The 25,674-nt window shown below is 45.8% G+C and overlaps 1 protein-coding gene across 5 annotated transcripts in view; it reads right to left on the reverse strand.

Moving 5' to 3' along the window:
* arhgap46b (Rho GTPase activating protein 46b) overlaps nucleotides 1-25,674 on the reverse strand; it is a 190,472-nt gene that overhangs the window by 102,401 nt on the left and 62,397 nt on the right. For 4 of the 5 annotated variants that reach the window (XM_078236834.1, XM_078236837.1, XM_078236833.1 and 1 more), the window contains exon 2: nucleotides 5,169-5,606. In XM_078236834.1, coding sequence (XP_078092960.1) covers nucleotides 5,169-5,606 — 438 coding nt within the window. Of the gene's footprint in view, nucleotides 1-5,168; nucleotides 5,607-14,203; nucleotides 14,223-25,674 lie in introns of those variants that run through there. The other variant, XM_078236836.1, reaches the window with a different exon arrangement.

Below are 25,674 nucleotides of genomic sequence, written 5' to 3' on the forward strand. Positions count from 1 at the left end.
GATAGGGCCTGAGTGGGATTGTGGTCGATGCAGACTTGATGGGCCGAATGGCCTCCTTCTGCACTGTGGGGATTCTATAAGGGGGGAGGGAGTGCAAAGGCAAGGAGCATGGTTGAAAGCCACACGACCAGTTCACGCCTGGGTTTGTTTTGCAAACTTTCCAGATGGTTATTGAGAAAAGATGAAGGAGGAACCAGAATAAAGTCCAGCAGCAACTGGTGGTCATGCTTAGGAGGAGAGGATGAAAGGTTTGGGTCACTGTCAGTGCAGAGTTTGCACATTCTCCCCGTGTCTGCGTGGGTTTCCTCCGGGTGCTCCAGTTTCCTCCCACAGTCCGAAAGACATGCTGGTTAGGTGCATTGGCCGTGCTAAATTCTCCCGTGGTGTACCCGAACAGGCGCCGGAGTGTGGCGACTGGGGGATTTTCACAGTAACTTCCTTGCAGTGTTAATGTAAGCCTACTTGTGACACTAATAGATAAACTAAAATAAAAGCTCCACCGGAGTTCAGACACATGGCCTATCACAGGATTCTCCGAGCCCGCCCACTGTCAGACCCGTTCCAGTGGGTTCTAGAAAATCCAGACCCCGATGCCCTACACTCCCGTCAGTTGCCTAATGCAAATACTGAAAGAAATCGATTTCATCTCGAGAGGTTTAGGGAGAGTTCTCTCATCAATAATGGTACACAGGAAAATCTCGAGTTACATGGACAGCACCAGCCATTACTTAGTGTCAATTCCCCTGGGGCAGCACAAGGAGTTGCAGAGGAGGAGGAGGCAAAAACACTCAGACAATGCTCACATGAAACATTTTGAAGACTAAACACTATTGCTCTCAATCTGTGACTATGGTTTACAAGTCAATTCTGGGGGCCCTATTCTGGTGCAGAACAATTCTGGTCTTTGATTCCCGTGTGGTCTACACTGTAAGCCATAACAAACATTATTTATATTTAAAGGAACCTTATTTGTCACACAAACAGTAATGAAGTGGTTATTGGCAAGCTCTCTTTCCGTCTAACAGTGCAATTTCTTCCAATCCTCAAGAGTGCCGGGGAGAGGTCAGTCCCCAGAGTCACATCATGAGATGTCCTGGAAATTCCGATGCCCTGACACAAGAGACCTTGTCCGAGTGGAACTGGATTGTCAATGAGTTCATTTACTTGACAAAAGTCAGGTTAACATGATAAAAGCAAAATACTGCGGATGCTGGAATCGGAAACAAAAACAGAAAATGCTGGAAAATCTCAGCAGGTCTGACAGTATCCGTGGAGAGAGAATAGAGCCAGCGTTTCAAGTCTAGATGATCCTTTGTCAGAGATAAGAGAAAAGAAAATCAGGAGAGATTTATACTTTGGGGGTTGGGGGGGGCGGGGGAGACGGGGGGTGGTGCGGGGAGAGAGTTGCAGTTGGACAAAGAGAATGTAAATGATGATGAAGAAAGCGGAGATTGGTCCAACATTTACATTCCCTTTGTCCCATTCCAGTCCCCCACCCTCAGTGTAAATCTCCACCGATTCTCTTTGCTCTCAGCTCTGACCAAGGGTCATTCAGACTCGAAACGTTGACTCGATTCTCGCTCCACAGATGCTGTCAGACCTGCTGAGATTTTCCAGCATTTTCTGGTTTTGGTTCAGCTTAACATGACTTCATTATCGGAGTTCAACTGCTCCCGGCTTCCAAACAAGAGCAAATTTTGTTTTGCCATTTCTTTCATAGAATAGGATCATAGAATCCCTACAGTGCAGCAGGAGGCCATTTGGCCCATCCAGTCTGCACCGACCACAATCCCACCCAGGCCCTGTCCCCATAACACCACTTATTTACCCTATTAACCCTCTGACACCAAGGGGCAATTTAGCATGGCCAATCCATCTAACCCGCACATCTTTGGAATGAGAGGGGAAACCCATGCAGACACGGGGAGAATGTGCAGACTCCACACAGACAGTGACCCAAGCCGGGAATCGAATGCGGGTCCCTGGCACTGTGAGGCAGCAATACTAACCACTGTGCCAACATGCCACCCTATTCAACTGTAGGAATGGGGAGGAAGAGGAAACTCCCCATTTTGAAGTTAGATCAGCATTGCGGGAGTTTAGTTGGTGAAATCTGACCATCACTGAAGCAGAAACTACAGGGTGTTCATGATGCAAATTGCAGGGACAAGGTAAATTTCTTGGGCGACAAGAATAATGCAATTGTACTTGAAGAAACACGAAGTGTAAATGGGATGATAAACATTCCTTAAAGAAAAACAAAAACACCCCTTGAGTGAAATAAAGGTGTATCACATTCCATCTAGTCCTTTATCCCCATTTTCAAAACTTGCTTTCAGCCACATTTGAAACATGTGATACTTTTATCTCTGCGACTTGGCTAAATTTCACTTTCTAAACCTTGCCAGCAACAACGTGCAGTTACACAGCTCCATTTGGGGTGGCACAGTGGTTAGCGCTGCTGCCTCACAGCGCCAGGGACCCGGGTTCGATTCCCGGCTTGGGTCACTGTCTGTGTGGAGTTTGCACGTTCTCCCCGTGTCTGCGAGGGTTTCCTCTGGGTGCTCCTGTTCCCTCCCACATTCTGAAAGACGTGCTGGTTAGATGCATTGACCCGAACAGGCACCGGAGTGTGGCGACTCGGGGAATTTCACAGAAACTTCTTGCAGTGTTAATGTAAGTCTTACTTGTGACAAATAAATTAACTTTAACTTCACTTTATTTACAAAATAAAATGCCCCAAGACGCAGCACAGATATCTGAACAAAAATTGACACCAAGCCACTCAAGAACAACCTTCTCAAAGTTGTTCATCCAGGCGATGAACCTAGTGGGAGGCAATGGCCTAGTGGTGTTATCACTAGACTATTAATCCAGAAACTCCGCTAATGTTCTGGGGACTTGGATTCGAATCCCACCACGGCAGCTGGTGGAATTTGAATTAAAAAGAAAATCTGGAATTAGGAATCTACTGATGACCATGAAACCATTGTCGATTGTTGGAAAAAACCCATCTGGTTCACTAATGTCCTTTAGGGAAGGAAATCCACCATCCTTACCTGGCCTACATGTGACTCCAGAGCCACAGCAATGTGGCTGACTCTCAACTGCCCTCCAAGGGCAACTAGGGATGGGCAATAAATGCTGGCCAACCAGTGACGCCCATGTCCCACAAATGAGTAAAAGAAAAATTAAGCTTCCATGTTTAAACACCATTCACAAAACTGGATTTTTTCCCAATTGTTTTCTGTGCCTGGTGGGACGTTTTATCACATTAAAGGTGTTATACAAATAGAAATTGTTATTACTGATTCCAGAGATACTTCTCCCATCCAGCATTTTATCCAGATGGCCATGGAGGAGTTCAAACAGGAAATGGAGAGACATTCATCATACAAAAACACAATCTTCTCCCCATCTGATAGCCAGACATTCACACTTCCAGAGGGAATGGATTCACACAAGCACTGGATTGGAACCAGAAACAGGAACCAGAACTGATGATTCCCATCCCTATCTCAGGGTTTTTGAGGAAAACACTTCAACTGCCACTTCAGTTAAGATTAATTATCCACACAGACACGAGTTCAAAATGTGACCTTGCTCAGTCGTACAGCTGATATCAAGACACATGGTCAATTTATCCATGCTGGCAAAGATGTTAGTTTTCATTTTACAATTAGCCCAATTATAGCACCAAGCTTCCACACTCAGTCTTATCCCAAACTTTTAACCAGATTGAGGAGCGGCACGGTGGCATAGTGGTTAGCATTGCTGCCTCACAGCGCCAGGGACCCGGGTTCGATTCCCGGCTTGGGCCACCGTCTGTGCGGAGTCTGTACGTTTTCCCCGTGTCTGCGTGGGTGCTCCCACAGTCCGAAAGACGAGCTGGTTAGGGTGCATTGGCCATGCTAATTTCCCCTCAGTGAACCCGAACAGGCGCCGAAGTGTGGCGACTAGGGGATTTTCACAGTAACTTCATTGCAGTGTTAATGTAAGCCTACTTGTGACACTAATAAATAAACTTTTACCTTTTATGGAGGAAATGTTCCCCGTGTACAGTTCCTATTGGTCAACACATACTATCAACACACAATACTACACCATAACTAATTTAGTTCCGAATGAAATATTTGTAATGGTGAGAATGTTTTGCAATGCATTCATTGATAACAGCAGAGCATCATGCTGAATACAATTTTCTACGCATACTGCAGCTGGAGGATCTGGAGGTGGGGGGGGGGGGGGGTTGCGGAGGGAGCGAGGAAAGAGGGAAAAGGGGGAGTGGGGGGTCGGGGGGGGGGAGAAAGAGGGAGATAACACAAACACACAACATGGTGCCGCTGTAGAAGTTGTAGGGAGGGGAGGCAAAGGCACTTAAATTTCAGCTCCTGAACTTACATCCGAATCCCATTCACCCATCATCTTTGCACTCACGAATGTACATTGGGTCCTGGACCAGGGGGCCTCAGTTTAAAAATCTGTATCCCTGTTGGCAATGCTCCATTGTGTCACCTCTCTCTCTCTCTCTCTGTAACCGTTTCCAAGGTTTAAAGTTTTAAGGTTTATTTATCAGTGCCACAAGTAGGCTTACATTAACACTGCAATGAAGTTACTGTGAAAATCCCTGAGTCGCCACACTCCAGCGCCTGTTCGGGTCAATGCACCCTAACCAGCACGTCTTTTGGACTGTGGGAGGAAACCGGATCACCCGAGGAAACCCAATCAGACACGGGGAGAACGTGCAGGCTGCACACAGACAGTGTGACCCGAGGCCGGGAATCGAACCCAGGTCCCTGGCGCTGTGAGGCAGCAAGTGTTAATCACTGTGCCGCCACTTGGGATTTCTGTGCTTCTCCAATTCTGGTCTCTTGTGTATCCCTTGCTGAAGGAAGGCGCAAAGCAACCTTCAGCTGCCTAGGCCCCAAGTTCTAAAATACCCCGAATTAAACTGGTCTCTCATTCCTCCTTTCGGCGTTCCTTAAAACATCTCTTTTCCTATGCAAGAACTCTTTATTTGAGTCAAATATGGGTTAATAACATTTCCATGAAACACACCGGGACATATTATTATGTTGAAGATGCTATATAAATGAAACTTGTAGTTTGAGTGGACACTCCAGGAGCAGCCTCCAGTGAGGGGGGGGGGGGTTGAAATCAGAGCTTACCTTCCACATTCCTTCCTGCTCATTGAGTTCTGCAGATCTTGCCCAATCCCAACAGCCTCATTCCCTTTCTCCGTATCCTGGATTCCCAGCAGTTGGGCGGAGAAAGCACGGCCCTCGCCAACGGAATGATTCCGGGTGTGAGCGCTGTCCCCAGGGTGCTGCCCCCGGCTTTCCGACTGAGAATTCCGCTTCATGGCCTGAAGTCGCGCCAAGGGGACAACGTCACAGTTCTGTGGCCGGTGCCAGACCGTCTGTTTGGAAAGGGCATTGTAGTAATAGAACCGGTTGTTGTTCTGGTCAAATAGTTCCCACCACTGGTTCTCGCTCGACTGCCTGACACGTACACGCTGCGGCGGATCCCAGCCACACTCGCCCGTCACCAGGTTAACGTACATGCGCTCACGTGTTCGAGGCTCAATGATCTCTACCCAGTCCGTGCTGAAGAGGAAAAGAGAACGTTAAATACATATAAATCCAATAAATAACTTACACTGGATTTACAGCACAGAAACAGGTCATTTGGCAAAACTGGCCAATGCCAGTGTTTATGCTTGACAAGTCCCCCTCCCACCCTACGTCACCCAACCCCATCAACATAACCTTCGATTTCTTTCTCCTCGAGTTAGCTGTTTCTTAACCAGTCCCTTCTCAATTCAAATGCACTATAAAGTTTAAAGCTTATTTATTAGTGTCACAAGTAGGCTTACATTAACACTGCAATGAAGTTACTGTGAAAATCCCTTAGTCGCCACACTCCGGCGCCTGTACGGGTAACACTGAGGGAGAATTTAGCACGGCCAATACATCTAACCAGCACGTCTTTCAGACTGTGGGAGGAAACTGGAGCACCCGGAGGAAACCCACGCAGACACGGGGAGAACGTGCTGATTCCGTACAGACGGTGACCCAAGCTGGGAATCGAACTCGGGTCCCTGGCGCTGTGAGGCAGCAGTGCTTAACCCACTGTGCCGCCTTGCTGCCATATGTAGTAGAGTCTCAACTCCACTTTGTAGAATGTAACTAAAACTTCATTGACAATGCAATGCTGATTGCATAAAGTTGCATCAGTTTCGTCCTGGCTTTTACTTTGGAGATAAAGGGATAAATGATCAGAACCCTTTGGGGCCTCTCCCAAATCAGACCATTCAACTTCTGCATCCATCACATGTGCATCTGACCCTGTCCTCACAATTTTACACATTTCCAGCAGCTCCAGCTGGGATCCATGTACGGCAATCAGGTCACTTGAAGCAAGTCCACCTTTTATTTCAGTTGATTCAGAGCAGGCCCGTTATCTAATCCCCTCGCCTCCCCATTCGCATGGACTTCAGTACCACACCATTCAGTCAGTACATTTCCCCCAAAGGTGCCAACAGTATGTTACGGGGACTGTTTATTTATAGTATCCAATTGTGGTAAATAAGTTGAAGTGGAAATTACAGGAAAGCGAGCAAACACCATCTATCAAACCCTCTATAATGACACAGAAATAAACTAAGGGTCTACGCTACTTGTCACAGAGAGACAACAGCAGAGTAAGATCAACAACTGAGCTTTTCAAAATAATTCATCATGATGGCAGTGATGGATATCTGTGCTGCTTCTTCAAAGTTATTTAGGACAAAAGGTATACATTCTGGAAAAAAATAACCCATTTGATCGCCACCCCATCAGCCACCTAAAACATTCGCCACCACCACCAACGCATTACGGCAGCGGTGTGTACCGTATGCAAGATACACTGCGGCAGCTCAGCAAGCCCTTTCAAACCTGTGGCCTCTACAGAGAAGAACTAATGCAGCAGCCACATGTGAAGACTCCACCATCTGCAATTTCCCCTCCAAGCCACACATCTTCCATATCGCCGGTCCTGCGCTTGTCACTGGGTCAAAATCCTGGAACTCCCTTCCAGACAGAAGTGTGGGTGTACCTACACCACATGGATTAACAGTAGTTCAGGATGATGGCTCACAGCCACTGCCTCAAGCACAATCGGGGTTAGACAATAAATCCTGGCCTTGCCAGCGATGCTCACACGCCATGAAAGAATATGAAAAATATCATGAATCAAAGCGTGCACCTCGCATTGTTTCCAGGAATTGCTTCAGTTCCAATCTCGGAGCGGAGTGTTCGCAGGAGTAGAGTTGTTGCTCCGAGCCTAGATGAACCCCAGCAAATACCTACCTATAAAGTCACCTCAGGTAAGGAAAAGCCATTCAGGCAATGCCTAAGAGGTGGACACTTTGTCAGCTGCGGCCCAGCTGACAGCACTATCACACCTCCATTACAAGGTTTTTGGTTCAAGTCCCACTTTGGTGTGATGGCAATGATCTCTCCCTCAATGTCAGTAAAACAAAGGAGGTAGTCATCAACTTCAGGAAGCGTAGTAGAGGACATGCCCCTCTCTACATCAACAGGGATGAAGTGGAAATGGTTGAGAGCTTCAAGCTTCTAGGTGTCCAAATTACCAACAACCTGTCGGGTCCCTCCATGCCGACACTATAGTTAAGAAAGCCCACCAACGCCTCTACTTTCTCAGGACGCTAAGGAAATTTGGCATGTCCACGACAACTTTCACCAATGTTTACAGATGCACCATACAAAGCATCCTTTCCAGATGTATCACAGCCTGGTATGGCTTCTGCTTTGTCCAAGGCCGCAACAAACTACAAAGGGTCGCGAATGAAGTCCAGTCCATCATGCAAACCAGCCTCCCACCCATTGACATTGTCTACACTTCCCGCTGCCTCGGAAAAGCAGCCAGCATAATCAACTCCACGCAACCCCTCACATTCTCTCTTCCACCTTCTTCCGTCAGGAAAAAGATACAAAAGTCTGAAAACACGTACCAACAGACTCAAGAACAGCTTCTTCGCTGCTGCCATCAGACTTTTGAATGGACCTACCTTGCATTAAATTGATCTTTCTCTCCACCCTAGCTATGACTGCATTATGCACCCTCACCTTTCCATCTCCCCTATGTATTCTATGAATGGTATGCTTTGTCTGCATAGCACGCAAGAAACAATACCAATACATGTGACAATAATAAATCAAATCAAAATTCAAGGTTGACATTCCTGGTGCAGTGCAAACAGAGTGCAGCACAGTTCCGCACAGTCTTTTGGACGGAGCATTACAATAGGCCCCCGGTGAATGTAAAAGAGCCCAAGGCAGCATTTTGAGGAAGAGCAGGGGAGGTATCCCCAGTATCTTGGACAATGGCGGCACAGTAGCACAGTGGTTAGCACTGCTGCCTCACAGCGCCAGGGTCCCGGGTTCGATTCCCGCTCGGGTCACTGTCTGTGTGGAGTCTACACATTCTCCCCGTGTCTGCGTGGGTTTCCTCCAGGTGCTCCAAAGATGTGAAGGTTAGGTGCATTGGCTGTGCTAAATTCTCCCTTTGTGTACCCGAACAGGTGCCGGAGTGTGGCAACTAGGGGATTTTCACAGTAACTTCATTGCAGCGTTAATGTAATCCTTACTTGTGACACTAATAAATAAACTTTAAAACAACATTCATTCCTATATGGAGAAGCACAAAGAGTTAAAGTAGATAATCATGATTACATGATGTTCTTTCTGCCTGATTCATGCGTGTTGTAGACAGAACAGATCATTTGAAGTATGGACCATGAGGTGATGGTGTGAACAAAGAAATGGAAGATGGAGAATAGGACAACAGTCAAACACAAGAAATTAAGGGTGGGCTCTTGAGGGAGAATGACAAAGTCTTAAATGGAATTAGGGCATCTTGGAAAAGCACAAACTGACAACGTGAGCAATCATGGGGTCAAGGAGGTTGGAAGGTCAGGAGAGGATCAAGAAGGAGATGGATATGGAGGAGAAAAAGCAGAGAATGTCATAAATTGGGTTCTGCTGAGAGGGAAAGCTCAATTTTGGAAGAACGTCAATGGCAGAGGCAGCACTTGCCAAGATACGGACTTGATTTTGGATACAAAAGAATCCATGAATTTGTTCTAATTAAAGTCAAGATAAGGATGGGAAATATGGAGGAAATAGGACTGAACAGACAAAGGAGCGGTCTCTAAATACTGAAAGATTGTGGGAACAGATTATCAAGCCCAGTGTAGCCATGGAGACCACTGACTCAGTCGCTAACCATACAATCACCTGTAAAAGGAAAGAAAAACAGGTGCTGGATGCACTACACTAAATGCAATGCTCAAGTCTTATGTAATCTCAGTAAGATGTACTAATTTTGCACTTGGCACCAATGATGCAATCAAACATTCTTTTCTCCCTTTCTCCATAGCCACCTCACATTACTTGAAAAAAAAGGCAGTGTATTTTGTTAGTCATAAGTAAGGCTTACATTAACACTGCAATGAAGTGACTGTGAAATTCCCCCAGTCGCCACACTCCGGCACCTGTTCGGGTCAATGCACCCTAACCAGCACGTCTTTCAGACTGTGGGAGGAAACCGGAGCACCCAGAGGAAACCCACACAGACACGGGGAGAACGTGCAGACTCCATACCGACAGTGACCCAAGCCGGGAATCGAAACCAGGTCCCTGGCACTGTGAGGCAGCAGTGCTAACCACTGTGCCACCATGCTGCCCCATGCCACCTGCTGAAGGAACCTGGTGAATGATCAACAATTACCGCCATGTTCCTTTCTTGGCCTGTTAACTTTAATGGTATCGCTGCTTGGTATAAAGCTGCTCAGTTTCCCAACCAAAAATGCACAACGCAACATATGGCCATCCTTAAATATCTTCATTTGGCGAGAGTCTTAAAATTGTACCATTTGTATCCCATCCAGGTCACGAAGATCATAGCATGGAGCTTTGCGAGACTCCAATGGCATCAAGTTCAGTGCCCAGCCTGTTAGATCCCAACTAAAACTGCCCATCCAACAAGATAAGGAAAGTTTATTTATTAATCACAAGTAAGACTTACATTAACATTGCAATGAAGTTATTGTGAAAATCCCCGAGTCGCCACACTCCAGCGCCTGTTCGGGTACACTGAGGGAGAATTTAGCACGGCCAATGCACCCTAACCAGCACGTCTTTCGGACTGTGGGAGGAAACTGGAGCACCCAGAGGAAACCCACGCAGACACGGCGAGAATGTGCAAACTCCACACAGACAGTGACCCAAGCCAGGAATTGAACCCGGGTCCCAGGCGCTGCGAGGCTGCAGTGCTAACCACTGTGCCACCGGATGTTTACGACCGATGATTACGTAAGCATGCCATTTTTCAGTTAAACTCCTGTTTGATTTCTCAAACTCTTTCCAGAAATCCACATTTGCAATACTCACCACACTGGCCAGATCTCCAGTCAGTGGAGTGAGGCAGGGCTGATATTTCCCAACAGAACTGTGGGAATCCCGGCAACTACCAAATTCCCAGAGTGCTTGTAAAACGCCTCTACTTTCTCAGAAGACTCAGGAAATTTGGCACGTCCACTCCGACTCTCACCAACTTTTACAGATGCACCATAGAAAGCATTCTTTCTGGTTGTATCACAGCTTGGTATGGCTCCTGCTCTGCCCAAGACCGCAAGAAACTACAAAAGGTCATGAATGTAGCCCAATCCATCACGCAAACCAGCCTCCCATCCATTGACTCTGTCTACACTTCCCACTGCCTCGGAAAAGCAGTCAGCATAATTAAGGACACCACGCACATACTCTCTTCTACCTTCCATCGGGAAAAAGATACAAAAGTCTGAGGTCACGTACCAACCGACTCAAGAACAGCTTCTTCCCTGCTGCCGTCAGACTTTTGAATGGACCTACCCTGCATTAAGTTGATCTTTCTCTACACCCTAGCTATGACTGTAACACTACGTTCTGCAGTCACTCCTTTCCTTCTCTATGAACGGTATGCTTTGTCTGTATAGCGCGCGAGAAACAACACTTTTCACAGTACACTGATACATGTGACAATAATAAATCAAATCAAAATCACATCCTGTGTAAAACTTCCCAACATCTTGCTTACAATCAATGTCAAACTCTCAGACCTGTAAGTTCTGGAGTCTAATTCCTTCCCTCCTTAAATAAGAGGATCACACGGGCCTCCATCCATTCCGCAGCAATCAAAACTAATCCTAACTAAGGAGCTGGTGAGTGAATGGCTCAGGTACAAGGTAACTATTTGTTGTAGCATAATAGGGCAAATGGAATGAGCTATCTCATCAGCTTTAAATAGTTCAGTTATAACTGTATATTGAAATAATGTAGTTGCAAACCTATCCTGGGCTATCAAGATTCTACTACCATCTTCTGTCATGAAAAGCAATGCAAATCATTGATGTGCTTCATCAGGCTTTGCTTTGTCCTCATGTCTAACCTCCCCCAAACAATCTTTTAAAAAATGCAACAATTCAATTGTTTTCTGCCTTCATAGAATCCCCATAGTGCAGAAGAGGCTACTCGGCCCACCTGACAGAGGATCTTACCTAGGTCCTCTCCCCGTAACCCCACACATTTATCATCCAACCTACAGATCTTGGGACGCGAAGGGCCATTTTATCATGGCCAATCCATCTAATCAGCACATCTTTTGGACCGTGGGAGGAAACCGGAGCACCCGGAGGAAATCCACGCAGACACGGGGAGAATGTTTGTGTGGAATGTTTGTACACAGACAGTCGCCCAAGGCTGGAATTGAACCCAGGTCTCTGGAGCTGTGAGGCGGCTGTGTTAACCACTGTGCCGCATAACTGAAAACTTTTCATTACTACTGTACCAGTTAGTTTCCATTATTCTTTTCCCAAACTAGGTTTGCAGCACTGATCATAGTTATTTTTAGCATGTAAAACTTAACTTCACTCTCCTGACAACTGTACTTTTTATATATAATAAAATAATAGCTGCTTGATTTCCCTACAGACCTGCCTAATTAGTCATTCAGGCATTATTTAACCATGAACCTTTCTTTTTATGTTCGACAAGCACAAGGCCCCTTTGTTGATCAATACAGATTGGCCATTCTCACCAAACAACTTGTCTCAGATTCTGTTACATGTATGCAAATCTCGCTCTCCAGCCATCAGTTACTAATGATACATTATTAGCATTAATTCTCACAAACCTAAAATCTAACATTGCAATGACCACCATTTTCTAAATGTTCACTGAAAAGGATGATGGATATTTTTGCAGACTAACTTTGGAGTTCCAAAACTCTTACAATACAGTGGCACAGTGGTTAGCACTGCTGCCTCACGGTGCCAGGGACCCGGGTTCAATTCCTGGCTCCACACTGTCTGTGCGGAGTCTGCGCTTCTCCCTGTGTCTGCATGGGTTTCCTCCGGGTGCTCCGGTTTCCTCCCACAATCCGAAAGACATGCTGGTTAGGTGCATTGACCATGCTAAATTGTCCCTCAGTGTACCCAAACAGGTGCCGGACAAGGGGATTTTCACAGCAATTTCATTGCAGTGTTAATGTAAGCCTACCTGTGACACTAATAAACTTATTCTCTTACCCTCTCTAGACGATGTAGAGATGCCAGCGTTGGACTGGGGTGGGCACAGTAAGAAGGCTCACAAAACCAGGTTAAAGTCCAACAGATTTATTTGGAATCACGAGCTTTCGTGATTCCAAATAAACCTGTTGGACTTTAACCTGGTTCTCTAGATTAGATTCACAAACAAACTGAATAAGGAAGTAATTGTTAACAGCATCAGCAAACGCTCTCGCTTTCTTTGGATCTGATCTACCAAATCGCCCGATATTGAGATTCTTACACTCTTACAATTTACTCAAGACATCCCTCTGGAATGAACTTGAGAGTAACCAAGGACTCGATGGGCTGAATGGCCTCTTTCTGTACCATAATGACTTTATGTAGTTCTGGCGGAGAGAGGGAGCAACGGAAGGGCTCATGTTACTGCCGACAGATGAGATGGTGAACAGCTGTTAGTCATTTGCTCAGAGTGGCTGAATCTTACTGCCTATGAATTGGAAGGTTCAGAAGTGTGCATTATACCAGGAGAGCAGGGCCATCACGGCACAGAGTGTCAAAAGTGGAAGAATGTTGTTCAGTTCCCCCAGCTTTGTGGCTGTCTTACAAAACATGCAATAATGGAAATCAACTAGGAGCTGGAGGAGGTAGGTTAAGGTAGCTTTAGTCAGGCACTTCCTACAGACACATCGCAAGAGTGTTATTAAAATGCATTTTAATCATCAACTATTATATAAATCATCCATGCAAAAAATTACGACTTTTGTTCAATTGGCTCAAACATGATACTTTTGAGAAATACACTGTCTCAACGCCAAAAATCGAGATGTTATGACATGTTAATGCTGGTATTTGGATTTTCCTAATCCCTTAAACTAGACTCCGCGAAGACATCATTTATTTTTCACCAAGAATGTTGCGCCATGTTTGGCTTGTTGGAACTGGAGCTTTGTGGAGGCATTCTCCATCACATCCTGTACCCAGAGGGTAATCAAAAACACCTCAGATCTGACTCAGTATTCATCAAGCGTCATTCACTCTTCTGTCGACTGCCTTCACAAACTGGCTCCACAGAAGGTAAGACTAGTTTAAAAGCTCGGAATGAAAAAAAAACAACCCCAAAGCATTTTCCACCGAGAGTAAGTACAGCCCATATTCACCTCAGTTCAGTATCGTGAAGCCTGTCTCAAGAGGTAATAATTCAATTTTAACACACTGGAAACAAAAATTGACAGTTCTGCTTCCAGCACTGGGAAGCGTTATTAAAACATAAAAAAAAACTGCAGTGGAAACACTTATTGAAATCAGGTGATGTCAAATTCAAAAATCGCAAACCATGTTCACACATACAAATAAATTTTGCAGCAACCTCCACAACATGTTGCAACTCTAGTTACATTGATAATATGCCACGCATAGCCAAGTAAAAATGTGTCTCCATTATACTGTCCACTAAAAACCCAGACAACAGAAAACTACACTGGTGAAATGAATACTCCCAGTGCGGGAACAGCTTTTATGAAGACATTTATTTACTGTCTAAATCAAATAACATTATAAATTCAGACAGTAGACTGTAACTCTATACCCTACCTTCAAAACCAACTTCAAGAAATTACAACATTCACGTCAGCCACTTTTAAAAATTGCTACATTTCAAATGTAGTCTTGCCATCAAAATTAAGTTTGAATGGTTAGCCTGGTGAATTGTAACAGCTGTCGTTACTAAAGGAGCCATATTTCATTCCCGAGTAGCTTGGCCTCAACGCAAGAAGGTTGCAAAAGGTACGTCCTGAACATGGGGTGAAAAATAAAAGCCTCGAATAGCAACAAGTCTGAGCACGTCTCAAGCCAAGGCTTCAGTCACAAATGCAAACCTGATGCAATCCACCTCAGCATTCCTCAAACTCAGGCATACACCAGCTATGTAATGCCGATTACTTAAAGTTTGACAATAATACCATTCTGCTGTGACTTTTACTTTGGGAATACTTGGGGGGGGGGGGGGGGGGGGGAGTCGGGGGTAGAGGGGGGGAAATTTTCAAGAGAAACAGGGAGAATGTAATGAAAATACAATCCATCACATTCTAATAGCCAATCGATTAGATCCATCCTGCCTGAATTTAAAATTCCTTCCGTGATTGGCCATGCTAGATTGACCCTAATGTCAGGGGCATTAGCAAGGTAAATAGGGCCTGGGTGGGATTGTTGTCGATGCAGACTCAATGGGCCAAATCCTTCTGCACTATAGGGATTTTATGGATTCTATAACTCCAGTGTTCTATTTCTCTCATTCCCACACTTGGCCTTTTCCACAGTGTGTTCGATTACATAATATGATATAACACCAAAAGATCAGAGAGAGAAAAACAAAATTAAAAATCATGGATTAAGAAAGAGACAGGATGTGCACGTCAGAATGCTCTTTCACTGGAATGCCAAACGTCAGAGCTCCATATTTTCTCACCTCCGGACTTTTCTTATGTCCTTTCCTGCAAGTGTTGATCCATGCTGGGATAGAATTGTAGCATGGCTGGATCCCCAGGGCTGGACTACCTTCCTTTCCATTTAGACAATCAGCACTGTCCTTGGGCATCCCAGATGGGAATGGAAGATACCGTCAATGATATGGTTTCCAAAGCTCCCGTGGCTTGTGGTCTGAATTGGCAGCCCCCGTTCTCAATGCAGCTGCTTCAATGTATACATGGGGCACTCCCAGTGATGCTGCAGAACAACTTGGTCAGATGAAGCGATCCAATCAGGATGGAATCTCGATCTACAAGTTTTAGAATAAAGGATCACCACTTGGAACGGAGGTAAAAGGGAATTTCTTCTCTCAAGAGGGTCATTAATCTTTGGAATTTCTCTGAACCTCGAGCTCCAGAGGCTGTGTCACAGGAGCAGCGCTCCGAAAGCTAATGGCATTTGCTACCAAATAAACCTGTAGGACTTTAACTTGGTGTTGTTAAAACTTTTACTATATTCAAGGCTGACAGAGATTTCTGGACTATAGGGGAAATCAGGATGAAAGGGAAAAGGCAGGGAAGTGGAGTTGAGACCAAGAGCAGATCAGCAATCGTGCTGAATGATAAAGCAGGCTTTAAAAGGGACGGCATGATGGTTAGCACTGCTGCCTCATAGCGCCAGGGTCCCGGGTTCAGCTCCAGCCTTGGGCGACTGTGTGGAGTTTGCATGTTCTCCCCGTGTCAGTGTGGGTTTCGTCCGAGTGCTCCGGTTTCCTTCAAACAGTTCAAAGATGTGCTGGTTAGGTGGATTGGCAGTGCTAAATTGCCCTTTAGTGTCTAAAGATGTGAAGGTGAGGTGGATTAGCCATGGTCAATGCACAGGGTTATGGGGAGTCAGTCGAATGGCCTCCTTGTGCAGTGTAGAGATTCTATGGTGCTATTTCTTACATACGTTCTTAAGTAATTCAAGAGTATCCATTTGGGTAATAAAATTTTCCGACTTATAAGTTACTGCCCCTACGCTTTTTGTCCTACAAGTCAACTGTTATGAAATGCTCACATTGTACATTAATGGATGGAGACTGGTGTACAAATGAAGACCATTTGTTAGCCCAGGGTCCACTTATTTCTGATTATACCTCTGAAGCAACTTTGAACATTTTTCTATTATTAAAAGCATTAAATAAAAATGCAAGTAAAATGGGTTATTTACATTGGAGAAATTTAGACTTTCCAATGAGATATATGAGAGTTATGGGCAAGGTAAATCCAGAATAACATGCCAGAATAATCTTCCTGGTAACAGGACATTATAGATGAGCAAATCAGCCAGCAAGTTCACGGAATGCATTACAAATCTCAATTTAGGGCACTCTGCTCTTTGCCTTGTGCACCTGGCATCTTACCCTTAGCCTCTCCATTATTGTTTTTAAAGCGTGCTGAATTAATACTTCACTTTCCCATTAAACTCCCCACAGAAAGTTGGGACTCAATTGGTAGCCCACTTACCCTTTGAATAATGCGATAATCCAATCTTCCTTTCCCATCATTCACTGAGTCCCTGTTCACCTCAGCGCGTCCTTATCAGCTCACAACTCGTCGGGAAAAAGACACAAAAGTCTGAGGTCACGTACCGACCGACTCAAGAACAGCTTCTTCCCTGCTGCCGTCAGACTTTTGAATGGACCTACCTTGCATTAAGTTGATCTTTCTCTACACCCTGGCTATGACTGTAACACTGCATTCTGCACTCTCTCCTTTCCTTTTCTATGAACGGTATGCTTTGTCTGTGTAACGCGCAAGAAACAATACTTTACACTGTATAGTAAGAAGTCTCACGACACCAGGTTAAATTCCAACAGGTTTATTTGGTAGCACGAGCTTTCGGAGCGCTGCTCCTTCATCAGGTGATGAAGGGGCAGGGCTCCGAAAGCTCGTGCTACCAAATAAACCTGTTGGACCTTAACCTGGTGTTGTGAGACTTCTTACTGTGCCTACCCCAGTCCAACGCCGGCATCTCCACATCTTTCACTGTATACTAATACATGTGACAATAATAAATCAGAAAAATCAAAAACTAGTGACAGCTCAAAAATATATTCCCGCTGTAAGGAGCAGGCGAAGGAACAAAGGTGCCAACTACAAGATGCACTCTTGTAAGATACACCTTATTATTTGAAGTTATATTGTGAAAAAGGGACATGGCTTCACCCTAATAAAAGAAGAATATTAGTTTTAAAGTTTATTTATTAGTGTCACAAGTAGGCTTACATTAACACTGCAATGAAGTTACTGTGAAAGTCCCCTAGTCGCCACACTCGGCCTGTTCGGTCACACCGTGGGAGAATTCAGCATGACCAATTCACCTAACCTACACATCTTTGGACTGTGGGAGGAAACCGGAACACCTGGAGGAACAACATGCAGACACGGCGAGGACGTGCAAACTCTACACAGACAGTAATCCAAGCCGGGAATCGAACCCGGGTCCCTGGCGCTGTGAGGCAGCAGTGCTAACCACTGTGCCACCATGCCGACCCCGGTGTTCGGGTACACCGAGGGCGAATTTAGCATGGACAGTGCCCCTAACCAGCACGTCTTTCAGACTGTGGAAGGAAACCGACACAAACACGGGGAGAACGTACAGACTCCACACAGACAGTGACCCAAGCCCGGGAATCAAACCCAGAACAAAGAAAATTAACACACAGGGACAGGCCCTTCGGCCCTCCAAGCCTGCACCGACTATGCTGGTCGATTGAACTAAAACCCCCTACCCTTCCGGGGACCGTATCGCTCTATTCCCACCCTATTCAAGTTTTTGTCAAGACACCTCTTAAAAGTCACTATCGTATCTGCTTCCACTACCTCCTCCCGGCAGCGAGTTCCAGGCACCCACCACCCTCTGTGTAAAAAACTTGCCTCGTACATCTCCTTTCAACCTTGCCCCTCGCACCTTAAACCTGTGCCCCCGAGTCAAAGAGGTCCCTGGTGCTGTGAGGCAGCAGTGCTAACCGGGTCACTGGCATCGGAACCTGATATCGAAGTGTTCTTGAGCACAGTTATCAACACATGGAACAGATTTCCAGACAGTAGTGAAGACAAAAACCATGGAATCACTTTAGAAGTAATGAGATGCTGCGAGTGGAATGATGTGCAGAGTCTTCCTGAATGTTGGAGCAGAGATGAGCTTGATGACTTTCTTGTCTGCAAATTACCTCATGATCAGATATCCAGATGTGAAGCTAGTTTCGGGGTGTTGAGAGTTTGGATGGAGGGCGGGGTGGAGACACGATTTTCCCAGTTTGTTATTGAACACCGTCCATTGCAAGTTGCCCGAGATGCAGTCCAGGTTGAAATCTGAGACTTGCTCTTGGAACTTTCTTCAATCGCTAAACCGTTTTCAAAGTTAGATTCGTGTACGGCAATAAACAAAATACTTAATCTTTCCACCCCTCTCCATCCCCCAACTTGCACCATGATGTCAAATGCAATAAAATCAGCTCTATGAGCCGCACGATCCTGTCAGTCGGTGCCTTCAGAGCACAGACCCAACAATTTACACTCTCCTTAAACTACAATCGGGACTTCACCATTTGCTCCTCTTTTGTATAGAAAACTTTATATGACAGGAGGGAATTAATAACAGACCTGCTAAAATGAGGGGCGGCTTGCCAAGGCTATTTTACTTGACGTATTTTCAGGCTGCTACTTTGTGAGAGTGAGTTAGCATGTACTTCCTTCGCTACCATCCCCTTCCCCCCCCCACTCCCCCCCCAACACGCCCCCCCCCCCCCCCCCCCCGCCCCCAACACCCCCAGCCCAAAACAAACTGGGTCAATGAATTGCCTGCAACTGGAATCATCCTGTCAGGTTACACAAATGTTCGAAGGAATGAGAGCAGACAGTCTGTGCTGCCTACAGGGAAACTTGTTGGTTTTTGAGGTTTGGCTCAACTTGCCAATTGGAAATTGGTAATGCAGACTGCTGAATACATTGAGGCAGGCGCGAGAGAGTGTTCATTAAAAGGACACTGCTGCTTGGTTTGCATATCCTCCGATAGACTTGAAAAGCTGGGGGGAGTGGGAGAAAGCAGCATGATTGGGATATCAGAGTTTGAGTCAGCTAGTGCCATCAATGCTGTAACTTGTGATTGCGACATGTACGATTTATTCATCATCACACAGGTATCGAGTGCTCAGGGGGCTACAGGAATCTGCAGGGCTAATCCTGCATGATGACAAACTAAATGTTTTTCCTATAATTCCCTGCCGCACTGTATCGAGGTAGACAGCTTTACGTGCACTGGGTGAAGCTAATTTGTAGTTAATTCCACAAGATCAATTATCATAAAATTCAGACTACAATCATCCATCATTAAAGAAAGAACCTAAATTTATATAGCACCTTTCATGACATCAGTGCTCAAATCGTTTTACGGTCAGTGTTATAATAAATAAACTTTAACTTCAAACTTTATTCTTTATCAGTGTCACAAGTTTCATGTTTTTAGATCACTGACACCTCCATGCACATGTATAGAATCACGTAAAGGTCATAAAGTTTAAAGTTTGTGTCGCAAGTAGGCTTACATTAACACCGCAATGAAGTTACTGTGAAAATCCTCTAGTCGCCACACTCCTGCGCCTGTTCGGGTACACGGAGGGAGAATTTAGCACGGCCAATTCACCCTAACCAGCACGTCTTTCAGACTGTGGGAGGAAAGCAGAGCACCTGGAGGAAACCCACGCAGACATGGGGAGAACGTGCAGACTCTGCACAGACAGTGACCCAAGCCGGGAATCGAATCGGGGTCCCTGGCACTGTGAGGCAGCAGTGCTAACCACTGTGCCGCCCAGCAAATGCAGCAGCCAGCTCTGACCTAAAAACTCTGACAAACAAACAAATAACAAATGAACAGAACATCTGTTCTGGAGAGGCTGGTTGAGGGATCCATATTAGCCAGGACAAAGGGGGATAATTCCCCTGTTCTTCTTTAAATTAGAGTTATGGGATCTTTTATATCCACCAAGGAGGCCTTGGTTTAAAGTCTCATCCAAGTGTGTGTGCAGCATTCCTTCAGTACTGCGCTGAAGCATCAGGATAGATTTTATGTCTTTGGAGTGGGTCTTGAACCTAGTTTTCTTACTCAGAGGCAAGAGAGCAACCACTGAGTCACTGTTAACACTTAGAGACATTGGGAGAAATGACCAAAAGCCTGATTGAAGAGCAATGGGTTTTAAGAATGGTCTCACGAGAAGGCAGCAAGGAGGCAGTGGAATGAGGCAGCTTATGCACAGCTGCTGAGACTGGGGTGAAAGGAAGGGCCAGAGCCAGGGGAACATCGATCGGGTTTCGTTGGGCGAGGAATGAGAGGTGAGCGGAGTGCAGATACAAGGCTGAGATGGGAAGGGGCGAGGCCCTGAATGGATTCAAACACAAAAGGTGGGAATTTGAAACTGCAGCTATTGTGGGATTGGAAACCATTAAGGTCAGCAAAGACAGGGTGTGCGAGGCAGTGGATAGCAGAGTTTTGAATGGTCTGAAGTCTACGAGTGGGGTACAAATCAAGAGGGTGCATTGGAATCAAGAGTCAGCAGACAGGCTGGAGCAGAGGCTGATGTCAGGGAGGTGGAATTGGCACGCCTTGGTGGTTTTTAAAGGCTACTCGAGATCCACACTTTGCATCAGCAACCAGTTACCAAGGACACTGACAATAGAGAATGAAAGACTGTGACAAGGGAAAAAGCTACAGTTGATCACTAGATAATTCCTTGTTCAATATATACATTACACACAAGGTCATTGACTTAGTGACTAGCAGAGCAGTAGTTGCACAGCAGGGGCATTGACAGTACATATGGATTTTACAGTGGTTGTTTCAGCTCCTGCAGTCATTCCATGCTTCAGTCACTGGACTGGCAACCCCGTTTGCGCTCAAATCCCACTGTGACCAAACTTAAGGATGCTCAATTGTAAGCGTGATGTGGAGATGCCAGCATTGGGCTGGGGTGGGCGCCGTAAGACGTCTCACAACACCAGGTTAAAGTCCAACAGGTTTATTTGGTAGCACGAGCTTTCGGAGCACTGCTCCTTCATCAGGCGATTATGAGGGATGAAGGAGCAGTGCTCACCTGATGAAGGAGCAGTGCTCACCTGATGAAGGAGCAGCGCTCCGAAAGCTCGTGCTACCAAATAAACCTGTTGGACTTTAACCTGGTGTTGTGAGACTTCTTACTCATTTGTAAGTGAGCACCAAGCGAAAAACTGACAGAGAAAAAAAAACAGCATAAATGGTCTGAGAAACATTGTGGTTTTCATCACATTTTTCAGGGAACATAGAATCATAGAATCCTACAGTGCAGAAGGAGGCCATTCAGCCCATTGAGTCTGCACCGACCACAATCCCACCCAGGCCCTATCCCCATAACGCCATGCATTTGCCCTAGCTAGCCCCCCCCCCCGACACTAAGGGGCAATTTAGCATGGCTAATCAACCTAATCCACACATCTTTAGACAGTGGGAGCAAACCCATGCAGACACGGAGAGAATGTGCAAGCTCCACACAGACAGTGACCCAAGCCAGGAATCGAACCCGGGTCCCTGGCGCTGTGAGGCAGCAGTGCTAACCTCTGTGCCACCGTGCCGCCCAGAGGAACCCTGCACCGATTTTGCTGCCTATTCAGTGCTGGCCACCTTCTCGAGAGCAACAAGACACAGGCAACAAATGCAGCCTCAAGAGCTAGGAACAGGAGTAAGAGTCGGCCATACGGCCCCTTGAGCCCGCTCCATCATACAAGATGGTCTGGGATAATCTACATCAACTCCACTTTTCTGTCCTATCCCCATATCCTTTGATTCCCTGTGCCAGCATTGGCCAGATCCCAGAAACATCATAAAATATTGCTGTCTCGATCTTTTTATGACTTTCAGGAGAATTCAAACTTCCAGGTGGCGAATGAAACTCTGAGTTCCATATGTTTCAACTGCTGAAACATGCAACTAGTGGCCTTGACTTTACACAATAAAAATGCACTGTGCAAGTTGCGCTGGCCAGGTGTGAATTCCCTTTATTTTATGGCTGCCGTCATCTCGTTAATATTATTAAGTCATTGCTCGACATTCAGAGGGAATTACGAGTTGTGAAAAGGCGTGCCTTATACAGTGGGTTTTATGGTAGTTTGCTTTTATTGGAGAGTTGTAAAATCCTGTCTCTAAGAGTTGGGCCCCAAGGATTGGTCCTTTCAATAAAAAGCCTCTTTGTAAAAAAAAGGCTGACACTGATAATTCCATTCGGGCCAAAACCATTTTCTTCAGCCAAATACTGTAGTTTATTTGCTTAACAGACATTCAAGTTGTAGCACACACGTTATAACTCCCTTTTACAAGTCCGCCCAGCCAAAAGGCTCTTCCAGTGAGGTTAAAGGTCAGGCTTAGCCCAATCTTCTCCCTCAACTCTGTGTTCTTTTCCTCCTTATCTCCCAACTGACGACTGAGGTAGAGTTCCTCAGAGGTTAATTTGTCAAGTGGACCGCTCCCAACAAACAAATCTTGACACAAAGTGTCAGCGGCTTCTTCAAAAGGTGAGGTGTATATCTTTATCCAGTAACTTCATCAGCACAAGTTATTGGTCAATGGTTAGGAATGGAAAGCACAGGTGAATCTCCCCATCACAGCCCCAACTGAATCATGAGTTGATTCAGGCCCGTTGCCGTTTCCTGGTGGTTGCTGAATCAGTTAACTCAACACAGAGTGGGAACATGAAACATCCCGACCTCCATGTGATTCAGTGGCATTAGGTAGTGCAGACCATCGGGCAGTTCTAACCTACATTTGAAGTGCTCAGGCTTTTGCTGTCACATACACTTAAAAAGTTTATTTATTAATATGTCACAAGTAGGCTTACATCAACACGGGGGCAATGCAGTCACTGTGAAAATCCCCTATTCGCCACACTCCGGCACCTGTTCGGGTACACTGAGGGAGAATTTAGCATGGCCAATGCACCTAACCAGCACGTCTTTCGGACTGTGGGAGGAAACTGGAGGAAACCCACGCAGACACGGGGAGAACGTGCAGACACTGACCCAAGCCGGGAATCGAACCCAGGTCCCTGGCGCTGTGAGGCAGCAGTGCTAACCATCGTGCCACCATGCCACCCCTGCTTGTGCTGTTGCAAGCACAGGGATTACAAGGCAGATCATTGAGAATAAAAACACTCCTTCCAAGCAAAACAGCAATTTACTGGTATTTCTTTCAATTTCGTATATATTTTGACTGCTCACAATGTGGTCTCCTCTGCATTGGGAAGACCAAACATAGGCTGAATGATGACTTTGCAGGACAGCTCCATTTAGTCCACAAGCATGACCCTGAGCTTCCTGTTGCTTGTCATTCCAATTCTCCACCTTGCTCCCACTCTGATCTCTGTGTCTTTGGGCTGGCTATAGTGTTCCACTGAAACTCAACACAATCCCAAGGAACAGCACCTTTTTTTTTGACAGGGAACTTTACAATCTTCTCAACTCAACATGGAGTTCAACAATTTGAGATTTTAACTTCTGCTTCCATTTTGTTGTGTGGTGTTTTTTCGCTGTCTTGTTTCTTTTTTTACTCCATGTTGGATTCAGATGCCATTTACACCTAACCTGGGTACATCTTTTGCTTCTTTACTGTAGCCATCGCCTTTGGTTTTTGAACCATGAGAAGCTTTTGTCATTTAATCTTTCCCGCCCGCCACCCTATCACAGACCTTTCCTTCAGTTTTCCCCAACCTTTGCCCTTTCACTTGATGAAAACTTACTGTTAATAGTGTTAGTTATACTGTTAAGACACACAGGTGAAGGGCACTATTTAATTAAGAGCCCAGAGCACTTATAAAGAGAGACTGCTGGGACATGCAGGAAGGACAGAGGATGCAGTAGTGCTGCATCTTGTAAATCACCCTCTTATAAAGAAAAATATGAGTGTCTTGTTTTATACTTCACCAACTGCCTCAGGATCACATTAACACTTGCTGCATTTCTCATTTTCCTCAGTTCTGATGAAAGATCATCGCAACCGGAAACGTTAAAGTTGTTTTTCTCCACAGATGCTGCCTGACCAGCTGAGCCAGGGTATTTCCAGCGTTTACTGTTTTTAGATCATTGAGACCCCGATGGATTTGTATAGAATCACGTAAAGGTTAGTTATTATTGTCACATGTCAGCTTACATTAACACCTGCCATGAAGTTACTGTGAAAATCCCCTAGTTGCCACACTCTGGCGCCTGTTCGGGTACACTGAGGGAGAATTTAGCATGGCCAATGCACCCTAACCAGCACATCTTTCGGACTGTGGGAGGAAACCGGAGCACCCGGAGGAAACCTACGCAGACACGGGGAGAAAGTGCAGACTCCGCACAGACGGTGACCCAAACTGGGAATCGAACCCGAGTCTCTGGTGCTGAGAGACAGCAGTGCTAACCACTATGCCACCATGCCATCCTAGAGGCCATTAGCCCATCATGCTTGTGCGGACTCTCTGCAAGAACTCAGCAGAACCCACTCCCGAGCCTTTTTCCCACAGCTCTGCAATCTTTTTCTTCCCAGATAATTACCCAATTCTCTTTTGAAAGCCTTGATTCAATCAGCTACGACCACACTTGAGGAGTGCATTCCAGATCCTAACCACTGACTCCATAACCCCCCACCGCCCCCCCCAAAGTCACCATCGCTTCTTTTGCCAATCATCTTACATTGGTATTCTTTGGTTCCCGATACTTCCACCAGTGGGAACAGTTTCCCCGTTTCTATGTTAACATTTTTAAAACTTATCTCAAAGCAGTTCACCCACATTTCAAAATCCATCCTTCCTGCGTTTCCCAATTAAGCAGATGCACCCGGTAATCAAGCCTTAAAAGGACCTGTCGATGTTCCTCGAGATGGACTCTCCACGACTCCCTCTCACCCCGTAAGGGACTTGAGGTAGGCAAAGCCGCTTCAGAGGACCCACTCCCCCAGCCAGCGGCACCATATATTTACCAGAATCCACATTTTCCCTTGCAGGAAACGGCCTTCAATAACACTCCAAAATGCCACGTCGAGCAACAATAAGACCGCAGTTGGGAAAAAAATTACTTGCAGACTCGAAATTGTGCTGTACTGCAAGCCTCATTAAATCATGGCTGAGGAATCCTCTGAGTACCTGCAGTTACAGAGTAAGTGATCCACCATTTGAGCTCACTTCAGCTGAGAAAACACTTTTGGAAATTTAACAAGCATGTGTGTGGCTTTTTCTGGCAGCTGGGGGGTGGGCAGGAGAGGGAATGATTGTTGACATCTTTCACAGATGGGAGTTTGACCATTCTGATGGGCCTGGTTACTAATGCTCATTTATCATCTTTACCAGCAGTTAAGCACTCTGCTCCGTTGTATAATTAAATCAGCTTTCGCGCCAAACTCCAAACCAGCAGAGGAGCGCGTGAGATTTTGTCAGCTTCGAAAAAAATAGAAGTGAGACCAGCCTCTCCCCTCCTGACAAAGAGCTACAGACTGGGGCACAGTGATTAGCAATGCTGCCTCACAGTGCCAGGAGCATGGGTTCGATTCCCGGCTTG

Source organism: Mustelus asterias, chromosome 20 (genome assembly GCF_964213995.1).
Source record: "Mustelus asterias chromosome 20, sMusAst1.hap1.1, whole genome shotgun sequence".
Classification (NCBI taxonomy): domain Eukaryota; kingdom Metazoa; phylum Chordata; class Chondrichthyes; order Carcharhiniformes; family Triakidae; genus Mustelus; species Mustelus asterias.